General features: G+C 46.3%; 1 protein-coding gene and 1 long non-coding RNA gene across 4 annotated transcripts in view; both read left to right on the top strand.

Annotated features, from left to right (window-relative positions):
- The window catches only part of KIAA0586 (KIAA0586 ortholog), a 92,544-nt gene extending 88,630 nt beyond the window's left edge, over positions 1–3,914 (top strand). The window contains exon 30 of one of the 2 annotated variants that reach the window (XM_054069181.1): positions 1,927–3,914. In XM_054069181.1, coding sequence (XP_053925156.1) covers positions 1,927–2,066 — 140 coding nt within the window. In that variant the 3' untranslated portion in view covers positions 2,067–3,914. The remainder of the gene's footprint in view (positions 1–1,926) is intronic. The other variant, XM_054069182.1, reaches the window with a different exon arrangement.
- A 1,460-nt stretch (positions 3,915–5,374) lies between these two features.
- Positions 5,375–27,682, top strand: part of LOC128852428 (uncharacterized) — a 33,740-nt gene continuing 11,432 nt past the window's right edge. The window contains exons 1-3 of one of the 2 annotated variants that reach the window (XR_008450266.1): positions 5,375–5,700; positions 7,417–7,562; positions 21,776–21,946. This is a non-coding gene — a long non-coding RNA (uncharacterized LOC128852428). The remainder of the gene's footprint in view (positions 5,701–7,416; positions 7,563–21,775; positions 21,947–27,682) is intronic. The other variant, XR_008450267.1, reaches the window with a different exon arrangement.

Here is a 27,682-nt window from a genome sequence, read left to right as displayed (position 1 = left end):
CTCTCCTTGCATCTTGCCTCCTGCCTCTGGCTATGTGTGGTGGGTTACTCTTGCCCATGACCCTTCTCCCATCCCTGGTACCTGGCTGCAGGTGGTTCCACCCCTCTGGTGGTTCCCAGACGTGCTCACTTTTCAGCACTGCACTGATCTGTCCCAGCTACACAACAGCCAGTGCTGCTGAAAACTGCGTCACATCCTCCTCCCTTGCTGGAGCTGCTGGCACGGTGGCTGAGCTGTGCAGGGGCTTGTCCCTCGCCTAGAACATCCCATGTTTTGCAGAGTCAGATCACAAGATTGGGAAGTGGCAAGGTCACAAGTGGTGTTCATCAGGGCTCAGTGTTGGGTCCAGTTCTGTTTAATATCTTTATCAATGGTCTGGATGAAGGGATTGAGTGCTCCCTCGGTAAGTTTGCAGGTGACACTAAGCTGAGCAAAAGTGTTGATCTGCTTCAGGGTCAGGAGGCTCTACAGAGGGATCTGGATGGGCTGAGACCAACCATATGAGGTTCAACAAGGCCAAGGGCCAGCACTTGGGGCACAACTCTATGCAGTGCTAAAGGAGGGGGGCAAAATGGCTGGAAAGCTGCCTGGCAGAGAAGGACGTGGGGGTGTTGGTTGTCAGCTGCCAGAACATGAGCCATCAGTGGCCAAGAAGGCAAATGTCATCCTGGCTTGGATCAGAAACTGCGGCCAGCAGGACCAGGGAGGTCATCCTTCTCCTGTACTGAGCATTGGTGAGGGTGCAGCTCGAGCCCTGTGTTCAGTTTTGGGCCCTTCACTACAAGATAAACATTGAGGGGCTGGAATGTGTCCAGAGAAGGGCAACAAAACTGGTGAAGGGCCTGGAGAAGAAGTCTTATGAGGGGCAGCTGAGAGAAACTGGGGAACTGGAGAAAAGGAATCTGAAGGGAGACCTTATCACTGTCTACAGCTCCCTGAAAGGAAGTTGTAGTGAGGTGGGTGTTGGTCTCTTCTCCTAGGAAACAAGCGACAGGATGAGAGGAAAATGGCCTCAGGTTGCACCAGGGAAGGTTTAGGTTGGATATTAGGAAAAAAATCTCCACTGAAAAGGTTCTCAGGTGCTGCAACGGCTGCACAGGGAAGTGTTTGATTTAGCATCCCTGGAGGTGTTCAAAAGACGGGTAGATGAGGTGATATAGTTTAGTAGTGACAGGTATGGTTGAACTTGTTGATCTCAAAGGTCTTTTCCAACCAAATGATTCTGTGTTTTTACAATAAGGTGCTGTTTTGGAGATTCTCGAGGTGAACATGGCTTGTAAAGTCCTGCAAGCCACATCTCTAGTGTCTGTGTACATTTTCTCTGGAGTCTGTCAGAGGATGAAGGAAAGGAGATAAACCACAAAGGAATTGCAAGAAGGACCCTTCATGAGTCAGGAAAATGTGTTGGAGATGGGAAAGCACTAAAACAACTTCTCACTTGTGTTTTAGGCAGCTGAAGCACTGATAGGATGATGAGGGGTAATGGTTTTAAACTAAGGGAGGGAAGATTTAGACTGGATATAGGGAAGAAATGTTTGATTGTGAGGGTGGTGAGGTACTGGCACAGGTTGCCCAGGGAGGTGATGGAGGCCCCATCCCTGGAAACATTCAAAGTCAGGTTGGATGAGGCTGTGAGCAACTTGATCTGGTTAAAGATGTTCCTGCTCCTGCAGGGGAATGCGACTGGATGACCTGGAAACCCAGTCTGTGTATGCACAGAAACTCATCCCTTTGGTACCCAATAAAGAGATCTCTGATGGGTAAAACAGAGTTCTCTCGAACACCTCAGAACTGGGGATGGTAGGAGTGTCTGCATCTTTGTATTTCCATGGAGTGATGGAAAATGGAGATGACTTCAGTATGGTTTAGTTGTTTATCAGAGGCAGCAAATAACATGTTTTATTCTGCTTTTTATTTTTTTTTTAGGAGAGGATGCTGCCCCACAGTTAAACTCACATGTTTCTGCGGCAAAGCTGTCGGTGAAGCTGCCTTCCATGAATACAGATAACCAGAGTACGAGTAGTTTACATGACAATTCAGATTCTTCAGGGACGGATACATTTTAAAGTTCACGGCTTTTTATGACAGTTGTTGTTTGAAAATCTTGTCACTGGTACATCTGTCTCCCTAATGTGATAGTTTGAGTGTTTTTTCAAAATACTGGTCTTTTAGTACTGTTTATTTTCTACTGGTTTTCTTGCAACTTTGTTCTGATTATAAATTGAGGCAATGGTTCAGTTTGTGAAGTTATCAAATATTTTTAAGCAAATAAAATGCAATTCTTTCAGAATCGTTATGAGTTTAAATCAACAAAAGCGAAAGGCATAGAAGTATGTGTTGTATGCACAGGTGAATGTCGCAGATGTGGGCAGTGGCACAGAGGGCACCCTCAGTAAGTTTGCCAGCGACACCAGGCTATGTGGCACGGTTGACACGCTGGAGGGGAGGGATGCCATCCAAAGGGACCTGGACAGGCTTGAGAGGAGGGCGTGTATGAACCTCATGAAGTTCAACAAGGCCAAGTGCAAAGTCCTGCATCTGGACTGGGGCAATCCCAAGCACAATTACAGGATGGGCAGAGAATGGATTGAGAACAGCCACAAAGAGAAGAACATTGGGTTCTGGTGGATGAGAAGCTCAACATGAGCTGGCCATGTGTGCTTGAAGCCCAGAAGACCAACTGTATCCTAGGCCACATCAAGAACAGCATGGCCAGCAGGATGAGGGAGGGCATTCTGCCCCTCTGCTCTGGTGAGACCTCACCGGGAGACCTCTGCACAAGGACATGAGTCCATTGGAGCAAGTCCAGAGGAGTCCTTGGATAAAGATGGTCCAAGGGCTGGAGTGCCTGCCGTATGAGAATAGGCTGAGAGAGTTGGAGTTGTTCAGTCTGTAAAGAGATTCCAGGGAGACCTTAGAGCAACTTCCACTACTTAAAGATGTCTACAGGAAAGCTGGGGAGGGGCTCTTTCTCAGGGAGTGCAAGGAGAGGATGAGGGGGAATGGTTTTAAGCTGGAAGAGGGCAGATTGAGATGAGTTATTAGGAAGAAATGTTTTCTTGTGAGGGTGGCGAGACACTGGCACAGGTTGTCCAGAGAAGTCATGTCTGCCCTATTCCTGGAGGTGTTCAAGGCCAGGTTGGATGGGCCTGGAGCAACCTGATCCAGTGGGAGGTATCCCTGCCTGTGGCAGGGGGTTGGAACTCGGTGGGCTTTGAGGTCCCATCCAACCCAAACCATTCTATGATTCTGTGAATGTGGAAGTGCTTGGTATTAAACTCCATGACAAAAGTCTGTCTCACTCATGGAAAAAAATGCTTGGTTCAATGTAATGTCACTGCTGTCAAAATGTAAAGCCAGAGGAAAATGTATTTGAAATCATTGCAAGAAAATTGTATTCCTAGATATCTTCAGAGCTTGTTCATCCTTAGAAGTCTGCTGTCACAGAACAGTAATTCAAAATTGTGTGTAAAAGAGACTGATAGAGTTTTTATTGTTATTATGAGGAATATATCTTTTTAGAGGTACAAGAATTTTTCAGCATTTTGATGTTTATTTCCCTCAAGATTTTTTTCCCAACTTGAAACACATGTGAAGGAGAGATTTTGTGGGTAAGGTGATTTGTTTACATTTTTAAATGTTAATTCCTCCTAATTGCTGCAGTCTCAACCTTTCAAAAGTGAAATAATCCTTGACTCCCCCTCCCAGGGATCGCTTGATTTTTTTATTGTCTCAATCAGGATGGCTTGGTCGCTCCCGCAGTGGCTGAGGAGGAAGGTAGGGTTGTCTGCCCCAAGCAGCATGCAAGTGAAATGAAAAAGAGGAATTCAGACATATTCCATTAGGAAAACGAGGCAAGGAGCAATTCTCCAAACAGGGCAAACGTAGCTCTTGCTCTGTTCCTCACCCAGTTGGAGGTTTTCATAGGATATCTCATTTTTCATAGGAAAAATAAAAGACGCTGTGGTACTTTCAAAGACATGGGAATGAAGGCATCTCTTAAAAACTAGTAAAAAAATGTTTCTTATTGGTTGACTTGTGCTGTGGTTTGACACCGGAGCGTATAACTTCATCTGCACAGCTTCACTGCATAGCTTAATGAGAGACACTTCGTTGCAGACACTTCTAACTGTGAAGCCATTCCTCTTACTTTATGGAGCCTGCGATGATTTCATCTCTCTGTAATAGAGAAAGATTACGGTTTTATTTTGATCTCATTGACCACAAGGTTTGGTTGATTTGCTGCAGAATCTGCAAGGGTAAATGGAAAAAGAAAGAGCTGCAACCGTTCAAGGTCGGTAATATCCAGAGGATTCAACTTTGAAGGAGGTCTCTTTAGCGTGTCATAAAGTTGATTTCAGGCAGCCATGAAAATAGTAGGTTTGGGTGGGGGGGTAAAAGCATGGCAGGGCTCATACAAAATGCAGCATCACTATAAAAAAAGCAAAGGTACAAATGAGACAACGTTACTACACGGAGGCATCAAGTGGTTGCACTGGAACAACCGAGAGAACAACAAAATGCAGGGCAAGAACTTAAAGCAGTTTTCCTGCAAGGGAAGAAACTCTTCCACACGTTCTGTCAATCTGCTTGGTTTTGTAGGATGCTAATATATAATTTATGTCCCCTTTGTTGCAGTGTAAAAAGCAAGTGAGCTGTGCTGTTCCTGCGCCCGGAGCTGTAGTCCTGGCTCAGGACTGCACTTTGCTAAGCGAAGTACAGTAATCGAATCGAGAACATACAGACAGCCAACAAACTAAGGGTGAAACAGGAGACAGCAGATGGATACACAGGCAAGGAGAGTGCACAGGAAAGGATGAAACAGCTCTGGCTGCATACCAGGGAAATAACTATGTCGGGTTTTACTGTCTACAGCACTGAGCATCTCCCATTTTGCTCTAATTCTTATCTTTCTCTCATTGTCATTGACTGAATCATAAAGAAATGAGCTGTCTTTTTTTAGGAAAACATGTCCGAAAATGCCCAGTGAAGATCTTTCTCGGTCTGGTTTGAAAATTCACGGTAGAACTATGTGCTCTCCCAACTTGATGTGACTGATGGATCTTTTTGGAAGCTTCTGAATGCCTGGCACTGTGCTTCCAAAGTCGGCGCTGGTGGGGATTACGCTGTGGCAGTGGGATGTGCTAATGGATCATCCCAACTGCACCCTTCACTGTTTCCATTCAAAGACAGTTTTGGAGAGGTGCAAAAAGTGCAAACTTTACTTTTCCTTCCCCAAAGCTTCTGCAAAACAAAGTATCCTGCCACATAAACAAAAGGGGACCTCTGTAAATCTGGCACCCGGCACATGGATCGTATTACAAGTATTTATATTCCTAGGAAACGCTAAAGGCTGCATGAGGGGGTGGGGATTTTTGCTTTGGTTTTAATCACATTCACTATTTTTCCTTTGAAATGGGGGGGGAATATCTTTTAGAAATTTATTTATTTCTTACTTTTGGATCGAATTTTGTATTTCAGATTCCTGTAAATAGTTTTCCGGAGTTTGAAATGGTAAGCACATGTCCTGTGAACAGAGCCAAGCCGTGATAAGGAATTCGTCTGTCTCTCTCTCCAAGTTCCATTTTGTTTCTATGGCTTTTATGACTGAAAATGCACATTTCTCATGGGCACTCACAGAACTGAAACAGCATGATTTGCAAGCTCGCTAAATGGATTTCTTCCAAGCAAGTCATTGGGGTATGTCATCAAAGCTTAACAGCATCAAATAGAATTCCATCCAGGAAAAGTATTAAAAACCACCTCTATACAGCTATATTTTTTTTGGTTAATTCTCAGCAGCAGAGAGGTGGGGGTGTAGGGAGATGTTATTGGATTTCAGGATTTTAGTACAGAAACCAAACCCCTGGCTTTATATTTTGGTTCAACCGAGTTGCCGGTGAAGCTTGCTCATGCCTTGCATTAGGAAAGCACTAGAATGGAGGGTGTTTGATCACGGATTTGATCATGTAGGAAAGTGCAAAACTGAAATGTCAGAAGTATTTCTGTTTGCAAAGCATCTTTTTCTGACTTTAGTAAGTAAATTCTGGCACTTTGGAAGTGAGCTGCTCAAAATCCAGGTTTTTTCTTCTGTTCTCTTCCTCCTCCCTACAGAAAACAGAGAAATGCTGTGTGGTGAGGGTGGTAACAATCATAGAATGGTTTGGGTTGGAAGTGTCCTTAAAGCCCATCCAGTTCCATCCCACTGCCATGGGCAGGAACACCTCCCACTGGATCAGGTTGCTCCAAGCCCCATCCAACCCGGCCCTGAACACCTCCAGGGATGGAGCAACCACAAATTCCATGGGCAACCTGGGCCAGTAAAGGGAATAGGTAGATCTACAGGGACATCATGGAATTCCCAGTGGGACAAGACTCCGTCCATAAGCTGGGAGGTAATTTGTGTGACTCTGGTGTTGCCCTCCCCCTGTTCAGCTGAATTGTCTTAGTTTTCGGTATAGGAAGCAGAAAATTACATGTGTACACTTAATCTTATCTGAATTGTGGGAAATTGGATAGAGCGAGGTTTTTGTCATTCATAGCTCAGAGATGGAAGTTGTCAAAATTAGGTGCTAAAAACATGTGCTAACCTTCCAAGGTACTTTAGATTACTGTTTCCGTCCTGACTGTGTGAAGATGTATGTGCCAACATCCTTCCTATGAATTAAGGACTCGGATGTTTAAAATTACACGTGTGCAAAGATTTGCAGAATCCCGTTCTGAAATGCAGCCATTGAGGAGCTGGAACCTTGCTGCTGTTTAACAGCTCAGTGTTAACACTTGACAGAAGAGTTTCAGACAGAAAGGCAAGAGGATTGCATCCTACGGAACTGATAATACATGAGAAGTTCATCCTTTCTGTTGGCGTCCAACAGCGTTTTATGTGAACGAAGCCTTTTTTACAAACATTGTGATACTTTTTCTGGTTGGCAGGTGTGTTCCTATGGAGCTCTGGGGTTTTTTTCCTCTCTTTCTGCTGCACTACCAATTTTAGATACTGTCTTTAAAAGTTGTGTCTACAGCATTCATAGAATCATAGAATGGTTTGAGTTGGAAGGGACCTTAAAGCACATCCAGTTTCAACCGCCCCGCCATGGGCAGGGACACCTCCCACTGGATCAGGTTGCTCAAAGCCTCTTCCAACCTGGCCTTGAACACCTCCAGGGATGGGGCGCCCGTGACTTCTCTGGGCAGCCTGGACCAGTGCCTCACCACCCTCACAGGAAAAAAATTCTTCCGAATTAATTAAAATCCTGATTTGGATCTAATCTAAATCTCCCCTCTTTCAGCTTAAAACCATTCCCCCTCATCCTATCCCTGTACTCCCTGATAAAGAGTCCCTCCCCAGCTTTCCTGGAGGCCCTTTCAGTACTGGAAGACTGCTATAAGATCTCTCTGGTGCCTTCTGTTTTCTAGGCTAAGCAAGCCCAACTTTCTCAGCCTGTGCTCATACGGCAGGTTCTCCAGCCCTCTGATCATCTTCGTGGCTTCCTCTGGCCTCGCTCCAGCAGCTCCAAATCCTCCCTGTGCTGAGGACTCCAGAACTGAACACAGGACTCCAGGTCAGGTCTCATGAGAGCAGAGTAGAGGTGTATTCATTATTATGATTAAGACTTTCCAGAACTTGTGTGGGGTTTTGTTTCTTTGGTCCTGTGAATTTGGCCAGATCATTTATCCCAATCTTGATGTTGTGGCATCCTTGAGAAGGTCCTTCCAGAAATTTAAAATAAAATAAATATCAGAATCTCACTCTAGTGATGTGGCCAACCCATAATAATGCTCTGGGGCCTGCTCCTATAACAGCAGTTATGCGAACCCACAATCTCCTGTCCATGTCTAGAGCTTTTGTGATCTTTTGGGTAGAAGGTGAAACCAGCTTTTGCCTTCTGTTCTCATCCTCTGCCACGAGAGGCAAATGCAGAAAGTGGATTCATAGTTCAGGGGTTATTTTTCTTCCTTATACATTTCTTCGTATTTAAGTTAGAAATCAGAAGATAAGAAACAAGTTAAATCAGAGTATATTCAGTAGCCTGTGAGGCACCTTGTTCATGGAGCTTATTCCTCAATATTTCCTGACCAAGAAAGGGCTTTTTAGGGAAGAGGTGCTTTTTCACCCCTCTGTAGAACTAGCTTGGGGCGGAACGGCATCATTGTTCTGATCAGACTTCACCCCTAAGGGCCGTAGGTCTTCCAGGCTGACGGGTCCTGCACTGAAGCTGTTTGAGTACCTAGAAGGGGTGCATGAAGACCATGAAATGGATTGAACTAAAAACCAGCAGGGTTCTTGCCCATATGGTTGCCATTGCAGTTCTAGGGCAATTCTCAGAAAAATAGTAATAGTTGGGTAAAAGAGAGATGCCAAAATCAGTCATCTGAAGAGTTGAGCAGGTGCTGAGCAAAGAATTTTACTAAAACCAACTGGAAAGTCACAATCCTGCTACTGCTGTCTACTTTCCTGATGAGCTGGAAGGCTGGGCAGCAGCCAGGAGGGAAACTCATAGAATGGTTTAGGTTAGAAGGGGTCTTTCCAGGTGATAGAGTCTATCTGCCTGCAGGAGCAGGGACGCCTTCCACTGGAGATCAGGTTCCTCAGAGCCCTGTCCAACCTGACCTTAAATTGTTTCCAGGGATGGGGTCTCCAGTACCTCCCTGGGCAACCTGTGCTGGTGTTTCACCACCCTCATTGTAAAAAATGTCTTCCTAATATTCAGTCTAAGTCTTCTGTCCCTTAGTTTAAAATCACTACTCCTTGACCTGTCCCAGAAATCCTTGCTAAAGCTTCAGGAGGTTCAGGAGGAAGATGGTGACTGGTACTGGCACAGCCAGCAGTGCTTCTTTTCATTCCTCCTGCCCCAGGCAGGCAAGGCAGTGCCTCTGACTCTTTAGACCCTCTCTTGGCATTCTCTTTTCCTGGCAGGAATGGCCAGCCCTGCAAAATTAGAGTTGCTAACATTTTGTTTTGTCTTGAACTGCCTGCAAGGACATGCCATGCAGAGACATGCTGTGGTCCTATCAGTGGGGTTGTTCCCTGCTCTACTGCCCCAGCACACCGATTTCTTCCTGAAAGCTGAAAAAGATGTCCCCCAGTTGATGCCTGTTCCTTAATATATGTACAGTTGTACTTACCCTGTAGCCTGTTGTTACCTGCGTTGCCGACCGTTTGATCACCTTGTAAAAATCTTGCCACTGAAATGATGACTTCGAGCTTAATTTTAATGGGTTCTGCGAGACACTTCTTGCAGTGACTGGAGATTTTGCTGGGTGAGTGGCATCCTGTCATTTCCCCCACCCCTTCTCCTTATTCTGACAGTCTTGGAAATTGTGCTCTTCCTGCTTGACGTGCCCTTGGAGAAGGGCACTCAGCATCCTGCGTCTGTCACAGAAATACCGTGCTGCACAGTCGTGGCTCCTTCCCTGCTGCGTTTCCTTAATCAGCACCTATGGCAAAGCAGCGGGCGCTGAGCCACACATCAAACCTGGTACTTGCTGTGCAACCCAGCATCTGCTTAAATAGCACTTACAGCTGTTAATGTCGATTGTTTAATGCAGCTCTCAAGGCAGTACGGTGCCACGTTCTGTAGCACGAGTGATTCCTCTGACTTTGCAGCTCAAGACTGAGGAATATTTCCTATTCTACGCTCGGGTTGCTGTACCGTTGCCTCATTTGATGCCAGACTTTGAACAGCTGATTTAGTTTTGGTTTGTTTTGTCTCCCCAGATCGATTACCTAAGGCCATCTTTGCAGTAATATTTTCTTTTTAAGAGCAGTTGGATTCCTGCCTTCTCTCATTTTCATCAGGATGCTTTTCAGGGCAGGGAATGCCAGTGGGTTTTTTTAGACTTACAGACTGTTACTGGGCCAACAGTGGCTGGTTTCTGCAAGTCCAGCTTGCAGAAGAAACCAGGAGGGTGCAGAGGGCTGAGATGGGGAACACACCATGAAAAGGCATCTGTATGGAAAACAAAGAGCAGGAGTGTCAGTCAGAGGGTGACAGATCCCTCTTTTGTGTTGGTAGCAAGAGTTTTGCATCTTCTTGTTGTGCTGTTTAACAAGTAAAGATCCTTTAGGGAGGAACTCTTTTTATTCTACACTAGGCCAGTAAAAAAGAGCAAAGAATCATGGAATTATAGAATGGTTCGGGTTGGGAGGGACCTGAAAGATCATCCAGTTCCACCCCCTCCTGCCATGGGCAGGGGACACCTCCCACTGGATCAGGTTGCTCCAAGACTCATCCAACCTGGCCTTGAACACCTCCAGGGATGGGGCAGCCACTCTGGGCAACCTGTGCCAGGGCCTTCCCACCCTCTGAGTAAAACATGTCTTCCTATTATCTAATCTAGATCTCCCCTCTTTCAGATTAAAACTGTTCTCCCTTGTCCTGTCACTGCACTCTCTGGAAAGAGCCCCTCTCCAGCTTTCCTGTAGCTCCCTTCAAAGGCTGCAAGGCTGCTATAAGGTCTCCCTGCAGCCCTCTCTTCTCTAGGCTGAACAACCCCAGCAATATTAGCCTGGACTGTTCATCCCTGCCTACCTGGGCTATTTTTGTTGTTATCTTAATTGCTTCATTCTCAGAACCCACACTCAATCTTCTGAGAAAATCAGAGCCTTGAACTTCATTCCAGGATCTTAAGGAAATGTCGCACGGCCCTGCCATTTTCCAGCCTCTCTCATCTGTGAGAACAAACCCTATCTCTCCCTGCCTGATGTACTCTGAATTTCCTCAGGGATTATCTAAACAGAGCCCACATCATCCATTTCTCTCGACCCCTCTACAAATGGGAAAGCATAAATCATGGGTCCCGAGAAATAAACACAACTGGCAAGCTGTTATTTTTCTCTGTCTGAAGTAACACTGGTTCTTTAATCCGCCGCCTCCTGGAAGCATGTCTGTTCAGAGAAAGTACAACCATTACAATGTATACACAATGTTCTTCTGCCACTTCTCCTTGCGAGCTGTAATGGGAACCCTACGCCAGAAACACGGAGAGAAATGCAGCCAAGTGAATACCTCTTACTGTTTTCACTTCTCTTCTTCCACTTGGCTTTGAAACGAGAAAACATTCCTGCTTGTAAGGAAAGGAACTGCCGGCTAAGAAAGAGAAAATCCTAACCGTGAAATCCCGGTGAAGCTTGATTTTCAGAGTTGTGACTTTCATTCAAGCACCGTGTTATCGTTGGGGGGTTGTTGGGACATCATTAGTCCTGAAAATATTCTTTGTATACTGAAGAAAGGGTAAGTTCTTGCCGTAACGAAAACAAGTCAGAGCTGAACCCTTCGAAATGCTTCGAAAACTGGAGATGTTTTTACAGTTAAACCTCGTCTGGAGTTCATTTAAAATAATCATGTTTACATGGAGATGAATTAGTGTGCTGAGCTCTGCCAATGCTTCACTGTAGTTAAAAAGTACACAGCCAAGAATTATAACCCTGGTATTTTGGTACCTGAGTGCTGCACTCTCGGCTCTGTGCAAGAACCCAGAGGCAGAAAGGCCAGTCCGCGGGTAGGGTAGGGAGCCAAAATCACTTTAATCAGTGATAATTAAATCAGAGATGGGCCCCTCAGTACACGAAAGACATTGAGCTGCTGGAGAGTGTCCAGAAGAAGGCAACGAAGCTGGTGAAGGGGCTGGAGAACAAGTCTTCTGAGGAGCAGCTGAGGGAACTGGGGTTGTTTAGCCTGGAGAAGAGGAGGCTGAGGGGAGACCTTATTGCTTTCTACAACTACCTGAAAGGAGGTTGTAGCAAGGTGAGTGCTGGCCTCTTCTCCCAAGGAACAAGTGATAGGATAGGAAGAAATGACCTCAAGTTGCACCAGGAGTGGTTTAGATTGGATATGGGAAAAATTTCTTTACTGAAAGAGTGGTGAGGCATTGGAACAGGCTACCCAGGGACGTGGTTGAGTCACCATCCTTAGAGGTGTTAAAAAAAACATGTAGACATGGTACTTTGTGACATAGTTTAGTAGGTACAGTGATGATGGGCTGACTGTTGGATTTGATGATCTTAGAGGTCTTTTCCAAGCCTAATGTTTCTGTGATTCTATGAACCTTGTCAGAGTATTTCAGGGGGAATAAGTGCTGGGCCCATGCTTTGCCTTTCATCACACAAACCAACTATTTCTGTGTATGCAGAAGGAAGCCTATGCAGAGACCCCATTGCTGTGTCCCTGCTGAAGGTGGAATTTGGTTTGCTGGGCAATGAAGATGTCCATAGCTCTGCTAGCCATCTGCAACTCCTTACGGCTTTTGGAATAGGCCCTCTAGGATTCGAGTCATCTCTGCTCTTGGAGCCACCTCCTCTAGAGTAAGGCAGGTCTTTCCCTTCAGCATCCCTGGATAGCAGGGATCAGAGGTGGTAGAGATGAACCCACCCCAAGGGTTATTTGCCGACTGCACTGCTGACTCAAGAACCTCCGAGGGAGCAGGCCTCATCTTCCAACTTTTCTTTGGGGAGTGTTGGTTGCTAAATGTATATTTGGAGTTAGCAGTGACTTGGATGAATATTTCACTCTTCCACTCCTGCCCTTCATTTCAGCTACTTCTGTTTTAAGGGCTGTCTGCTTGAGAGTAAAATGAGCTTATGAAAAGAGTTTTGCATCTGATACGCGTGTATAATACCTGGGAATGTCTCTGGCATGTCTGTGCTGTGTGGTCCTTCCAGGAGCCTGAGAAAACATTTCTCTTGCTAAAATTTTGAGCGGCAGGATTACTTCCTAGCTAAGGTCTGTGAGCAATTGCAGAGAGCAAAGCTTTTCGGTTTTGCTTTGATGATCAAAAATGCAGTTGCCTTGAGTGTCGGTTGATATGAGAAGGGGCTTTATTTCAGGCAGGCTCTGCTGTTTTTAGTTAATTGAAGCTTGCGGTTGTTGCAAGCCCTCTCCTGACCCTCAGCTCGTCTCCTATCTCTGTCTGCTGCTATTGAGCTGTTACTGGAGATGCTTTTCCTGCCTGGGCTCTCAGCTTGATCTTGAAGATGCTGTTCCTGCTCAGCCTGGTTCTGGCAGCCTGGACCTCTCTTCGCCAGGCTGTGTGTCAGCGGGGACACGTGGCCTGGCAGCTGCTCCATGCTGGAAACTCAGTTGGTGACTTCTTTTTTCCCTCCCCCTGTGTTGGCCAGGTCACGTCAGCCACAGGGCTGCCAGCTTGGCCTTTGCTCAACTGCCCCCTCCACCCTAGGTTTGCACCCCAAAGAGAAAGGGAGATACGAGGAAAAAGGCAGAGGATAAGAAGCAGGATAAGAAATCACACCAATGAAAGGGCAAAGCGGACAGGGACAAGCAGGGGATGCGTGTTGGCTTCAGGTGGGCTCTGTGCTGGGTGCTCACTCGTTCTGGTCTGGATCTGGATCACCAGAAGATTGATTTCTGTGAGTGTGGGACTAGGCTGGAGGAACCTGGACAAGATCAAAGGGAAATAATTTTGCTAAAGCAACATGCAAGTTGCTTTTTTTTTTTATTTTTGTGGGTATTGTTGTCACTTCATGGAGAGGATCATATTCTTAGCTGATATAAATCTACACGTAGCTCCATTGACTTTTATGGCACTGCAGCCATTCACTGCATCTTGTGATTTACTGAGTTTGCGTTAGCATCCTGCACAGATGTTTCCCAAGCTATGTCTGCAGATGACTGGAGTCACAACCGTAGGTATGTGGCCCTCAGTTGGGTGTTCGCAATATTCTCCAGTGCATCTTCAGTTTAAGACTTAATTTGTGTGTTGAGAGCAGTCTGTGGTTGAAAAAATCCAGATGCCACTGCTCTAAACACTCCTTGCCTATTCATTAGCTTTTAATTTCTGTAAATAAATATTCTCATAGCATTATAGAATCATAGAATGATTTGGGTTGGAAGGAACCTTAAAGCCCATCCAATTCCAATCCCCCTGCCATGGGCAGGGACACCTCGCACTGGATCAAGTTGCTCCAAGCCCCATCCAACCTGGCCCTGGACACTTCCAGGGATGGAGTATCCACGGATTCTCTGTGCAACCTGGGCCAGGGCCTCCCCACCCTCACAGGAAAACATTTCTTCTTAATATCTCATCTAAATCTCCCCTCTTTCAGCTTAAAAGCTTGAAAAAAGCTTCTCCTTACTTTATTTTTTGCCACTTGTAGGGCTGGGGAAGCTCTTTCCCAGCAGCTTTGCACAGAGATTTGTTTCTCCAGATAACAAATCTTGGGACTGGCAGCTGAACCCAGACACGCTGTCATTTTAATGAACTGTAAATTTAGAGCATCTTAGCGCACTTGGAAAAAGTATAAATCATAGGTTACTTCTGAATTCTCTTTTTTTTTTCTGTTTGCAAAACGAACAAGTAGCGAACCGTTAGGTTTCTTTCGATGGTGACAGGCTAATTGTTTCAAAATGGGGCTGTGTAATACGTCGAGCGCTGCAATGCAGGATCAGCTGGAACATCTGTTCCTGAAGAATGCTGTGTAGGAATATCACTTCTAAACAGAGATAAGCCAGTTTGAACAGGATATGAGGGAGCCTCGCAAAGCTGAGAAAATTACTGTCTTGACAGCTGTAAAACCAAAAACCTCTTGGAAATGCAGCCTGGGAATGCTGCTCTTAAACAGAAGCAGAGTAAAAATGAAGTGGGTTTCAGCGCTGCACGGTGAGCTCTCTTGCAAAGCCTTTACTGGCATTAAAATATTCCTTTCTGGTTCCTATCTGCAACAGCGTTTTGTAGACTGTGAGATGGCATAGGTGGTCAGTTCTTACACAAGGTAATTAGTTGGTAATTCAGATCAATTTTAGCAAATGTGAGGCAGTTGTCACAGATTTTATTTTTCTTGCACTGTGGGCATCTGCTGGTGGCTCCAACCACAGAAACAGATGGATGCAGGACAACTGTTAAGCTTCATCTGTTATTTTTACAACTATTTTTGTATCTTGCTAGGTATCTTCCTTAGGGAAAATGTTGGTTTGTTGTTTTTTGGGTTTTTTTTTTCTAAAGGTGTTTTATGTACTGGCAATTTTTAGCTGTGACACTGTAAAAAACAGTGCCCAGAAATCATAGAGGGGTGCAAAGGTGAACTCTTGCGGTAAGGAATAAATAAGAATAAAGGTACTGCATACATTTGTGATGCAGCCCAAGTAACTGATCGAATGCTGGTTTTCTGTGACTTTGTTCTTGGGAGTATTTGAATATTTGCTTCTGCTTTAAAACTGACACCGTATCTGCACAAAATGGAAAATACTAATGTGCAAAGGTTTTGAACAACTTGAAAGAAGCTCTGAAAGGAGCAGGGCCAGGGGCAAGCTTAGAAATGTGGAAGTATTTTGGATTACTGCACCCAAGCCTGAATTTCACAAGATATTTAAAACACATGCCTACATTTAAGCATATGAATGTACCAGCTTCACTGAAACTCTTCTCTTGGGTAAATTTAGACATAGGCTCAGATGTCTCCCTGAATGAGAAATGTAGAAGGACTCCGTGTGCTTCGTCCTGAGAGCCCGAATAGTAACAACTCCGAGTAAATCCCAGTTGAGTACGTAAAGCAGATGAGTGCAAAGAACACCGTGCTGAATCCTCTATCAGTTCTTAAATCTTGCTGATCTTTAATCTGATAACTCTTCCTCCCTCAGATGAATGGATGGGAAGAGCATTTCAGCTCTCAGACTGCGTGCTGGTAGGCAAAGCTCTATTATGTGCTGTGTCTCAGGGCCACGAGTGTACGCAGAAATGAGGAATTTTTGTTGTTCAAACAGAAATAAATAGGTTTTAAGCTGTCTTTCATTAAGACTATTATTCAACAGAGAGCTTTCTTGCTCAGCCAGGAAATACTTCTTTAGAGTAACCGTTTCAGCAAAGCCAGTTTACACACGGATTCCTGACGGTCGCAGCAGAGATGAAATAAAATCATTTCTCCTGCCAATCCCTGTCCTCTCCTGCTGTCCTGGCTGAGGGATTTGCTGTAGATGGCAGCGGTGGGAGGGAGCGCTCTGTGCTGGGATACGGGGAGGGAAGGTGTGCTCCATTCTCTGTGCACCCCTCACAGGCAATGTCCAGAGGATGAACATACCAAAGCCACACCACCGGCTGCTCAAGCCAAGCTGAGAAATAGCTGCAAAAGGACCTGCTGCTCCTGTCTCCCTGCTGGCATCATCTGGTCCTTCTTTGTGTCCTTCAGCTGTCAACAGAGGTAATCGGGAATGGTTGAAAACCTCTGGGTTTGCTCTTTGTCAGAGGATGGAGGAAACCATCCTATTTCCTGCCCAATGCACCCATGGCTGCCCTGTTGCCCGTTGGACCAGCACTGCGAGGGTCTGTGATGCCTCATAACACCCTGTACAGCAAGGCTGGTGACCAGCGTGGAGCCAAGGATCAGTGGGAATCATGGAATGGTTTGGCTTGGAAGGCACCTTAAGGATCATTCCATTCCAACCTCCCTGCTGTGGGCAGGGACACCTCCCACTGGATCAGGTTGCTCAAAGCCTCATCCAACCTGGCCTTGAACCCCTCCAGGGATGGAGCATCCAGAACTTCTCTGGGCAACCTGGGCCAGGGCCTCCCCTCACAGGAAAAAAAATTCTTCCTAGTATCTCATCTAAATTTTGCTTCTTTCAGCTTAAAACTATTCCCCCTCATCCTATCCCTGTACTCCCTGATCAAGAGCCCCTCCCCAGCTTTCCTGTAGGCCCCTTCGACTTAAAACTACTTTTAAAGAGAGTATTTTAAATTTCAGGCCTCCTGATAGAAGATACAGGGTATGTGATGGATGAGGTTGGCACAGATCCTCCGCAGTAAGCTGCCTGCATCCCATCGAGAGGTACAGTAGCTCCGGGAGCTGACGGCTACCTGGGGATGATGCCAGGTCTCAGTTGGGGTGTGGCCAGGAGTTTCCAAAAGTAATAGAGGGGTTGACAAGCAAAGCCGCTGTACTGATTTCCACTGGGAGAGGCTGAGGACAGGAAGGCGGCTGCCGACACTGGGAGCCTGGCAAATCCAGCGTGGGAAAGGAGAGGCAGCCACAAGTCCCTGCTCCTTTCCCTGTTGCAGATGAGAAGGCAACTGGCTGTGGAAATAGTCAGAGGGGACCATTAAGAGAGCTTTAAACAGTTTAGAGCAATTTCTCAGATGTGAAAACTTCCCCTCCAGCTGGAGAACTAGGGATCTCCTGCAGACTGTGCTTTATGGAGAGCTGCAGCCAGCGCTGTCTTGCCATTACCTGCCAGCCCCAATACCTCTGGAGCGATAAATGCTCACAAGGCCATGCTTAGGTGACCAGCTCAGCCTGTTTTACTGCTCGTTTCTCATGAGCTTCTGGAGTAGGGGAGCTTCATGCAGCAGCAAAGCCTGATCCTGGTGCATTGTTTTTGCAAAGAGGATTTCAGAAGAGCCACGGCTCATGCAGCCCAAATGCACTGATACAGGAGCTGTGTATAAATGCCAATTCAAAACCTTTTATTTGGTTATGCATTAATAAAGGCAAAACAGAGCTGCTCTCTGTGGCATTAGGTGTTGACTTCCCTTGTGTAGAAGCTCAGGAATTGAGGTTAAGTCCTGACTTGGAGGACATCCCTCCATCAGGGGTGAGAGGTACTGGCACGAAGACTTGTGTTAGTGCTTTCGTGTACATCTTTTCTCGTATGTTATGGGGCTCTCTCTGCAGTCCACTTTCCGAGCACGTATTGATTTGAGTGCTTTGATTTTTATATTAGGTTCTTCCTCACACAGTGAGGAGATAAGGGCAGCCTTGATTCCAACCCCGTTGTCTGGCCACATTTTCTAAGCACTGCTTTGAACCCAGTCAGTCCGTCATTTCCAAAGCTCTTGCTAACTGGCTGGCTTGGGGCTGCTCACACATCCCTATCGATCCACTCACACGTCCAGCTGAGTCCATTTGGCTGCTCTGGCTATTCTGTTGATCCCCACATTAATCTGCCTGCAGACTTCTCTTTCAGTCACTTTGCAGTTTCTCAGCAGTGTTTTTTTTTTTGGAGCAGAAACATATTTTTCATCATTCTGCTAAATTTATATGAGGCGAATTTAGAGACCTGCCAATGCCTGTGAACTTCCCAGACTGCAGCAGAGCTGTTGCTACCTTTAAGTAAAAACCCAAGGCTGAATTACTTTTCTTTTGTTTCACTAATTGGCTCAGCGCTGTGGTTGGTATTCATTGCTTATATGCTGGTCCTTGATTTCTAGGTCTCTCTGTCATGCTGCTCTTATGAAACACGTGAATATCATGCTTTGCTTGGAATACTCCAACAACTCGGTGAGGGGGCAAGTGTAACCAAACAGATTTCCCACCTTCAGGAGCAGGGAGACTGCTGAGCTGTTGCCTGTCTTTTTTTTTAAGCATGTGAACTGCTATATAAATCATATTTATTATGTTTATATCTCCAAAGAGAGACAGAGAAGAAAGACTTCTGCCTCCATCGTGCTGTAGATCCAGGCGCTTTGCTTGGTTCACAGAGAGTCATTTGAAAAGGGCTGTCCTTGACTTGCCCTCTGCCAATCCACTCCAAAACAAAGAGAGAGAGACCCCTGCCCCTCCAAAAGAAGTGGTTTTAAGTGGTTACAAGGCTATAAAATAAGAAAGACGCTGGGAGAAATTTTGCAGAACCTCCAATGACATATCCGTGACCCTTGATGGAAAAATGCACTTGGGCTGCTCTTCTGAAGCTTCTGCCAGTGGTGAATTTCTGGCACCTTCGGTCAGGCTGGTGGCAGTGGCAGCGCAGCTGTACCTGCTTGGAGGTTGCTGAACCACCTCAGATCCTTTGCAGAATGGGAATAAACAATTCCAATTATTTTCTTTCTTGGCAAAGACAGGCCGGCAAGAGAAAGCGAAACCGTTGGGCGCACAACCAATGATGACACCACGATTGATCGTGTGCCTGCACTTATTGCTAAATCGAGACTTTTGAAGCCATCCTTCAGTGGAAGTGTCATGGCTTAGCCCTACCCCAACTTGACTGGCAGCTAAATGCGAGCAGTTGTTATCCCAGTTCCCTTCCCCTCTAACCCTGCAGGGAAAGGGGAGAGGGAGATGAGAGCTAAAGACTTGTGGGTTGGAAACTAAAACAGCTTTGATGAAACAATAATCATAATAAGGAAGATATTATCAATAAGAAATATATACAAATATGTGAAATTCACACACCTGCCCCTATGACTACGTCACCACAGATACTGCAGAGCAGGCTGCAGAGTGACAGGGGCCAGTTGGACTCACGGACACATGGATCTGCGGTCTGGGATCAAAGACAGATGAGGTCACAGAATCACTAGGTTGGAAAAGACCTCCAGGATAATCGAGTCCAACCATTCCTATGAACCAATAAACCACGCCCCTGAGCATCTCATCCACCCATCTTTTAAATACCTCCAGGGATGGTGACTCCCCCACCTCCCTGGGCAGCCTCTGCCAGTGCCCAATGACCCTCCTGTGAAAAATTTTTCTTCTGATGTCCAGCCTGAACCTCCCCTGGTGGAGCTTGAGGCCATTCCCTCTTGTCCTGTCCCCTGTCACTGGGGAGAAGAGCCCAACTCCCTCCTCTCTATAACTTCCTTTCAGGTAGTTGTAGAGAGCAGTAAGGTCTCCCCTCAGCCTCCTCTTCTCCAGGCTAAACAACCCCAGCTCTCTCAGCCGCTCCTCGTAAGACTTGTTCTCCAGCCCCTCACCAGCTTCATTGCTCTTCTCTGGACACGCTCCAGAGCCTCAACATCCTTCTTGTGGTGAGGGGTCCAGAACTGAACACAGTACTCGAGGTGCGGTCTCACCAGTGCTGAGTACAGAGGGAGAATCACCTCCCTGGACCTGCTGGTCACACCGTTTCTGATACAAGCCAAGATGCCATTGGCCTTCTTGGCCACCTGGGCACACTGCTGGCTCATGTTCAGTCACTGTCAACCATTACCCCCAGGGCCTTCTCCTCCAGGCAGCTTCCCAGCCACTCTTCCCCCAGTCTGTAGCACTGCACAGGGTTGTTATGCACTGAAGGCCGAATGCCGGGTCCTGCACTGCAGGGATGGTGACTCCACCACTGCCCTGGGCAGCCGCTTACAATGCTTCACCACTCTTTCAGTAGAGAAATTTTTCCTCATATCCAGTCTATGCCTTCCCTTGTGCAACCTGAGGACATTTCCTCTCATTCTAGCACTTGTTACTTGGGAGAAGAGACCAGCATCCTTGCAATGGAAGCATGTTTGTAAAAATGTAGAGAGGAAAAAAAGGATAATAGCTGTAAACTACTCTTCTGCCCTGCTCCTGTGTCCAGAAAAAGTTCTTAAAATCTCATTTTGAGAATGAAATTGTGGGGAAATTATGTATCTAAGCAATACACAGGTGTTTTTAATGCTCTGACGGTTCATCAAAACAAGCACCTTATGTACTCTGTTCCATTTATAAGGAGGAGAAGTACTGTCCTTGTTGTGGCTGCCTTGAGGTTGCCCCAGCAGTGCTTGGGGAAAAACCTTTTTGCAATCATTATCTGTACTTAGAATAAGGCAGCGTTTCTCAAGCTGAATTTATTTTCAAATCAGAACCAGGCAGGGGCATAGCCAAATTACCAGAGGTCTCTTCCTACCGCATAAAATACGTATTCTCTCTCAGAACTATTTGTTACCTTCCCATTTTTTTTAGGGCACTTTCTCCCCTATGCCATTGGCTCTGCATCATCAGGCTTGTCCGTAAGACCACTGTCACATTTTTTTTTCTGGTCACCGAAATTTAATCTCAGGCTCAGACGGGGCATTAACAACCACCTGTGCACGGGGGACACATGCCGTTCATTTTATTGCCATGTGGAGGGAAACGCCTCGCACGCTGCTGGGTTACATGGTTCCCCCATCAGATCTATTATTAAAGACACTGAAAGATCATTAAGAAATACGTTCCTCAGCTCCTTCTCGCTTGGCCCTACCTCTTTTAATAGGGAATCTTTTAATTTAAATGAATCTTTAATTCGATTCTGCCTGCTTTTGTGCTCTCTCTATAAAGAGCTATTCCCCAGGTTCCTTAGGACGAGGAGTTATTTGAGCAGGTTTAAATGCAGATGTGTAACCATGGAATTGATCTCGTTTTGTTGATGCGGCTGCATGATTTTATTGCCTGCTTGTAGCAGGGATGAGGAATCATAAAAGAGCGAGAGGATGGGAAGTCCTAGGGTTTCTTGGTCTGCGCTGCTCATCTCTGATGGATTTAGCACGTGGGGCAATAAAGGGAAGGGCTCACTACTGTGCTGGTTTCCTTGCTTTCTTCGGGGGATGCTTCATTTTCAGCTGTGCATTTTTTTTTGTGCTAGAGCTCTCCATGCAACAGGATACTGGAAAGAAGGGGGAGCAGTGGGGAGAGTGTTTAGCAACAAAAATTAATCCATGGGGACCCTTTGGAAAGGGGCTAATGGCTACTTTTATGTGCTGATCCTGTTTCTTTGAAGTAAACAGCCACAGGGCTGTTTGTCTCCGGAGGAATGAACTGAGTTGGGGAGCAGAGTCCAGCTGGAGTGTGGCGAGAGGCTCTGTATTGGTGGGCTTTTGGTTTGGACTACAGGTTCAATATCCAGCTGGTGAGCGTGTTGGGTAATCCGCACGGCTGCGATGCCGCTGCAATTAAATACACATGGCTGCAAGCCTGATCCGGGCAAACCATCAGCGAAGCCTGATGTGCCGCAGTGTGGTGTGATAGGGACGAAATCCCTTTCCTGCCCAGACCACAATGCCTTCCTGCAAACTCTTTCTTGTCTGACAGCAGAGATGAAGGAGGTGGTTACAGCTGATAAACGGGAAATCCTGTATGTTCTCTTCCTTCCTCTCGCAGGGCTCTACTAGACATCTCTTGACCACAACACGATGTTTGTCAAACCGCTGTACAGAAAACATCTTCCCTGCTTCTCGTCACCTCTGGACAACTGGCATGGCAAAGAGCCTTGCTCTGCTCCCGCAGCCCTGTGGGTAATGATGGACGTGCTCCTGATTTACACTACTGGAGGTGAGATCCTGGGCCCCAACCATGCTCATCCCATCATGCTCATACCAAAATGACAAAAGTAATGTTAGGTGAGACGGTGCCTCTGCAGCACTCCCAGCCTTCTCCCATTCCCAAAATGCTGAAGACTTTCCTCAAAATCTCCTCCATAAGGAGTTTTCCCCAGGAAACCCTGCTGAGATGTGTGACCCTGGAGGGCATGACCAGCAGTGAGATGCCTGTAAGCAGCCCCCAACCCAATGGGCGCTGCCTTTAATACTCCCCCCGATTTCTCCATCCTTTGCAGCTGCCACCCTCTCCCTGCTCCTTCCCTGCAAAGTGGTGCAATGGGATTTGCAGGAGTAATTCCCTTTCGGGAAACAGCACAGCCCAATTGCGTCAGGTCTAACCCTTTGTCCCCCTGTGCCGGTACAGCTCGGGGACAGGGGCTGCTGCAGTTCTGCTGTGCCACCGTAGCTCCGTCTGGAGGGCTGTAGCTTGTGGCACAGCTGGTATCACTTGGTCCCTGTCACCGCTTGCTGCTGCTGTAAAGTCTGTGCTGCGTGAACTCGCATTTCCGATCAGCTAGAAGGGCTCCATGTATGACGGCTGGGCTGTGGGTTGGGGCTTCACATTTCAGGCACTAAACTACCCTGAAAACTCCCTTTATTTGGTACCAGCGCATGCTACCAGTAGGATAAAGCACCACAACCAGCTTCAGTCTAGTGGAGTTGGGCAAGGGGTTGGAATTCCCAGAAGGTAGCTGTGACTACTGCCAATAGGGATGCACCCAAAACCAACTCCTGGGCTCCCCAAAAGCTCCTGGGTGCTCCCTGCATCCCCCAGCTCCTCAAGGAGAGCTATGACCAGCCTGCAGGGCTCTGCCTCCAGTCCCCAGCTCCCTAGAAGCAGCTTCATGGTGCAGGCAAGTCCCAGTGGCTTGAGCTCCCCCTCACCAGGGTGCCAGCGATTAGCAGCAATTGCACCCCAACTGGAGGACATGATGGGATTGCTCCCAAGGGACACAGATCATGTCACTTTGGGAGATTTAAACTAGCCCTAAACCCCAGGTCTGGCTTTGTGCATGAATCTCATTAATACCTTCATCTGCTGAAGAGCTTATTTCCCGTCCAAGGACATCACAGCGGAAAAAAAATGCATCTTTTGTGCTGCCGGATCCAAATCGCCATCTGTGTTTAAAAGCTCGGCTACTATAAACGCTGTGGTGAAACCTGGTTAACCCATGGTCGGGGGCTCTGGGAGCACTGGCATCCAGAACGTGCATGTGAATTTGTTGGTCCTTGCTCTAGGGGGGCAGTGGGGAGATGGAGATGCTCTGGAATCCTTGGATGCTTTTGATACAGATAATACTGGAGTCTGTGGGTGATGTAGATGAAATCTGATCAACACCACCATTCCCAGCCTGATTTTATACCTCCTTTCCTTTCCCCCCTAACTCCCCCCTTCAAAATGTTTTATGGATTATGCAGCTCCTGCCAAAGGGTTTGAGTTTGAAACCATACTATATTTTGGCCTGTAAAGATGTTGCGTGAACGATTTAAAAGTCTGAGTCATTAAAACTGTCCAGAAGAACCTAATGAATGTTATTTACTGTGCTTCACTGCTCAGCTAAAATCCAACTTTTTCTTCTCCTGCTTTCTATACTTTTCTTTTTAAAACAGCAGCCAAAATTCTCTGGAAAGCATTCCTTGCTAGAGACAAACTGGATCAGTAAGTGGAAATGTCAGTTTTTAAGAATCTCTACCACTGCTTTGAAGTAACTTCGTTTTTTTGTTTGATAGCTCTAATTCAAAAGCTTTATCTTCTAGGCTATCTCTTAAAAAAGGGAATTTAGTGGCTGCAGCTGGCATTAAAAAAAAAAAAAAAAAAAGAAGCTGCCAAATCCTGATCGTTTGATGCTGTCTCTTCAGAAGGCTGCCTAGGTGGGCTGCTCCTGGGCTCGCGCTCTGGCTGGGCAGCACTGCTGAGCTGAACGCAGTTACTCCCCATTCCTGTGATGCTGGAGAGGTCAGAATAGGATCCCTTCTCTTTAATTTCTGTTTGTGTTGCCGAGCTTAGCCTTGGAAATGGAAATCTGACTTGAAAAGAACCTACTTGCGATTAGAGGCTGTGAAAAAAAAAATAATCTAATGAGTTGCTGCTTTTAATTCCACATCTGAAAGGCAATCTATTACTGTCTTTTATCACTTCTGTCTCCTATTAGAGAAGCAATCTCATGCTGGGACTCTTTCAACACCCAGGCAGTTAATATACATTATAATTATTGCCTAATGTATGAATAGCCTGGTGAGCCTGAGTTCTCTGTTCATTTTTCCTCGGCTCCTGGAAAGCCTATGCAGTACGTAAGCAGGGCTGGAGCAAGGATCTCATGAGATTGATGAAGGTTTTATTTTAAATTATTTATTATTTGCATTGTGCTGTTGCCTCAGAGGCTCTTTTTGAGATCAAATGCAGACTACTCACACAGGAAGAGAGGATTTCTGCCCCAGAGAGGTTATGGAGAGATAGGTGGTGGAGAGAAAGGAAGGGGAGCAGTCCCAAGAGGTCAGTGGGGATGGTGCTGAGGACATCCGCCGGCTGTGAGCTTGAGAGGTCTGGGTTCGTGGTGAACATCTCAGTTCTGCTAAGAAAAGAAAAAGGAAAGAAAAGAAAAAGGAAAGAAAAGAAAAAGGAAAGAAAAGAAAAAAAAAAAGATGACATTTTAAAAAGGAAAACATTCCCAAAATTTAATTTCAACCAGTGAAAAAAAATTTTCTTTCCCATTGATTTAATAAATCTATGCTCATTTTCAGGTTATTTAGCCAGTTTTAAAGTAAAGAAAAAGGAGAAGCAAAAGGATAGTAATTTCGAAGCAACATGGTCCGCATGATGACTCTCAAAGCAAAACGTCCCCCCACACTCACAGAGGGGTTTGATTTCACCGTGGGTCCCCTGGCTGTGGTCTTGCTGCCGAAAAGCACTCAGGACCAGCAAGGGGCTGCTGCTCAGTGCCCCAACTGACAAGCGACTCAGCCATTAAATCCCAACCCCTCCATGACCCGGCACGTGGGTCTTCAGAGAAGCCAGAAGCTCACAGCGGGTTGTGAAAATCCTTTATTCCTCACCACATGTTGGGGACAGCTTGATGCGGCGATGTATCTTTGGTGCGGCGATGAGCACTGGGCAGCATGGCACGGCTTTATCACTTGAGCCTTCATTTGAACCTTCTCTCGGGATTGTTTGCAAAATCTTGCTTCTACTTTTTCCCCATGGCAGCTTCCCTGAGGACCATCCACACCCAAGGACAATGTGAACCCCAGACCTGGTTGATAAAAAGACCTATGAACCACCGTCACTTGGGGATGAAGGTTCCTTTCACCCTGTGGATAGCTCAGCTCATCCCTGCCGGGAGCCTATGTTGATCGCAACACCAGGGCCAGCTGGAGCAGCCCAAACCCACAGGGTAAATTATTTTCCCTTTCCTAAAACTCTTAGAATTGCGGTCAATTATTTACAAGCTTTAACAGTTATGGCCACACAAACCCAAGGATAGAAGGGCATTAAAATTCCACTTGATGCTCACCAGGCCTGACTAATAAAATAATGTCCAACAAGGACATCAATTAGCCGCCGATTCACTAATGCTTTGCGAGGCTAAAGACAGCTGGAGCGAGGAATTTGAAACCCAAGTCATTTCTCCAGCCTGCACCAGGGTGCCAGGGATAAAAGGTTAGTCATGTGTACCAAATGCAGCGTGAGCTCCTCCATTATTTATGTGTGTCAAAAAGACAAGGAGCGTTTCAATGCCTGCAGTCGCTCTATGGTAATTTGTATTATATAAACAGATATAATCTGGTCATTAATACACAGAATTCTGAGTGAGCTGACAGTAATGAATCTGGAGTATTTTATTCCGTTACTTGTTCCCTTACTAAATAACAGTCCATATTAATAAGAACTGATCTACTGTAGGCAGCGGCACCCAGGAACACGATGGGATTTGTGGTGGATGCAAGGTACATGGCTTTGCTCTTTGCTTTTTGTCCGAAAGTTTTCAGCTAGGTCCTAGCTATAAACTGATGGGATTTAGACTCCTCTTTCACCAGTCCAAGTCTCTTCTGTTTACCGGCTCAGGGCTGCTCACGTTGCATCAATCACTGCTTGGCACTGCATGCTTCACATCTCTGGCTCTGGTAAATTGGGTTGGGCTGATCGGCTTTCCTGTTCCTTCCCACCTCTCGGGAGAATGCTTTCATTAATAGTTAATAACTGAGGGGTTTTTTTTCATAGTGGTGTAACGGGCGTTTTCTGGGAAAGTGGAGTTGGGTGTGTATGGACATCATTTAGAGACTTGTCTTGCCACAGCTGCACAAATACAGCAGATTTCTGCCACTCTCTGTGGTTGTGCTTCTCTCATGAGACACTGAAAGTTGAAGATACCAATGGTACATGCCTCTGCACGTGTACCTTGAGTGAGTGGAGCAGCTCAGCTATTGACTGTTGAGCCAACAGTGGATCTGGCTATTAGCAGTGGGACGGTGGTCAGTATGGGCTCAGTCAATGAGGTGAAGGTCAGAATGAAGCCTTGTCCTGGAAGCGAGCCCAGCCACGTGCTCATTTTGCTGTCCTGGCCTCACTGTTCCTCTGGATCTGTCTCCATCAGTAAAAGGTTTTAGTGACTGTGCCTTTCTGGGCACCTCTGAGGATGTTTTGGGAGCTCCCTGGCAGGCTGCAGCTCTACTAAATAGCAAGGAAGAGGCTGAGGATTATTTATATGGAGTTTATAAACCAGCTCTGCAATAAATGATCTCTGTTAACAAACCCAGTTGAAGTGGGTTTGGGAGTGTCCAGCTGGAGAGGCAAATGCTTGATCCCACGGCGAGTCCCAGAGCTGGGAGCTATGGGGGAGTGTTAGCAAGATCCTGTCCCACCCAATGCCCTCGTCCTTCTCACTGCTCCAAGGGCAGCAACAACACCGCGGGTTCCTCATGCAATTTAATCTTCAGGATCCAGCAGGCAAACCCCATGGCTCTTTATGAAGACAGGAAAGATCTGTTTGCCAGTGGTGCAATTGGCTCGTATCTACTGGTGGAGATATGGGAGAGTTTTACTGTAAGGCTACTCCCAGTGTTTTAGATATTGCATTACCCATTCTTACCTAATATACTTTTTTTTTGCCACGCCTCTGCACAAAAAATCCCAGCATTGCTTGTGTCAACAAAGCAGCAGTAGGAAATTTCAAGGTGAAAGCCTTGCATAGACAGTTTTGCCTGTCTGCAGGTTGTACAAACCTGTTCATTGAAAAACAACCAGCCTCTGTCTAGTGATCGCTCTAGTCACACCTGGAGTGAAAAGTGTCATCAGCCTCATATGATGTAACCTCACCATCTGGCCATCCTCAAAAGCCACACACCAAAAATATTGCTTTTACGTGGCTGCCTTTTCTGCAGGGTTATTGCCCCTGCATGGAAAATAAGTTTCCCTGTACTTAAAAAATAATGTTGCAGTTGACTTAATTCTCTTGACTGCCTTCTGCCTCTTGTAGCCTTTTGTTTCCCCTATGGGTCATAGAATCATAGAATGATTTGCGTTTGAAGGGACCTTAAAGCCCATCCTGTTCCAACCCCCTGACGTGGGCAGGGATACCTCCCACTGGATTAGTTTGCTCCAACCTCGCCTTGAACACCTCCAGGGATGGGGCAGCCACAACATCCCTGGGCAACCTGTGCCAGTGCCTCCCCACCTTCACAGCTCATGGAT

The sequence above is a fragment of the Cuculus canorus genome, chromosome 5 (assembly GCF_017976375.1).
Source record: "Cuculus canorus isolate bCucCan1 chromosome 5, bCucCan1.pri, whole genome shotgun sequence".
Lineage (NCBI taxonomy): Eukaryota > Metazoa > Chordata > Aves > Cuculiformes > Cuculidae > Cuculus > Cuculus canorus.
The sequence above is the reverse complement of the archived record's forward strand: the minus strand, read 5'-3'. Positions and strand labels throughout refer to the sequence as shown.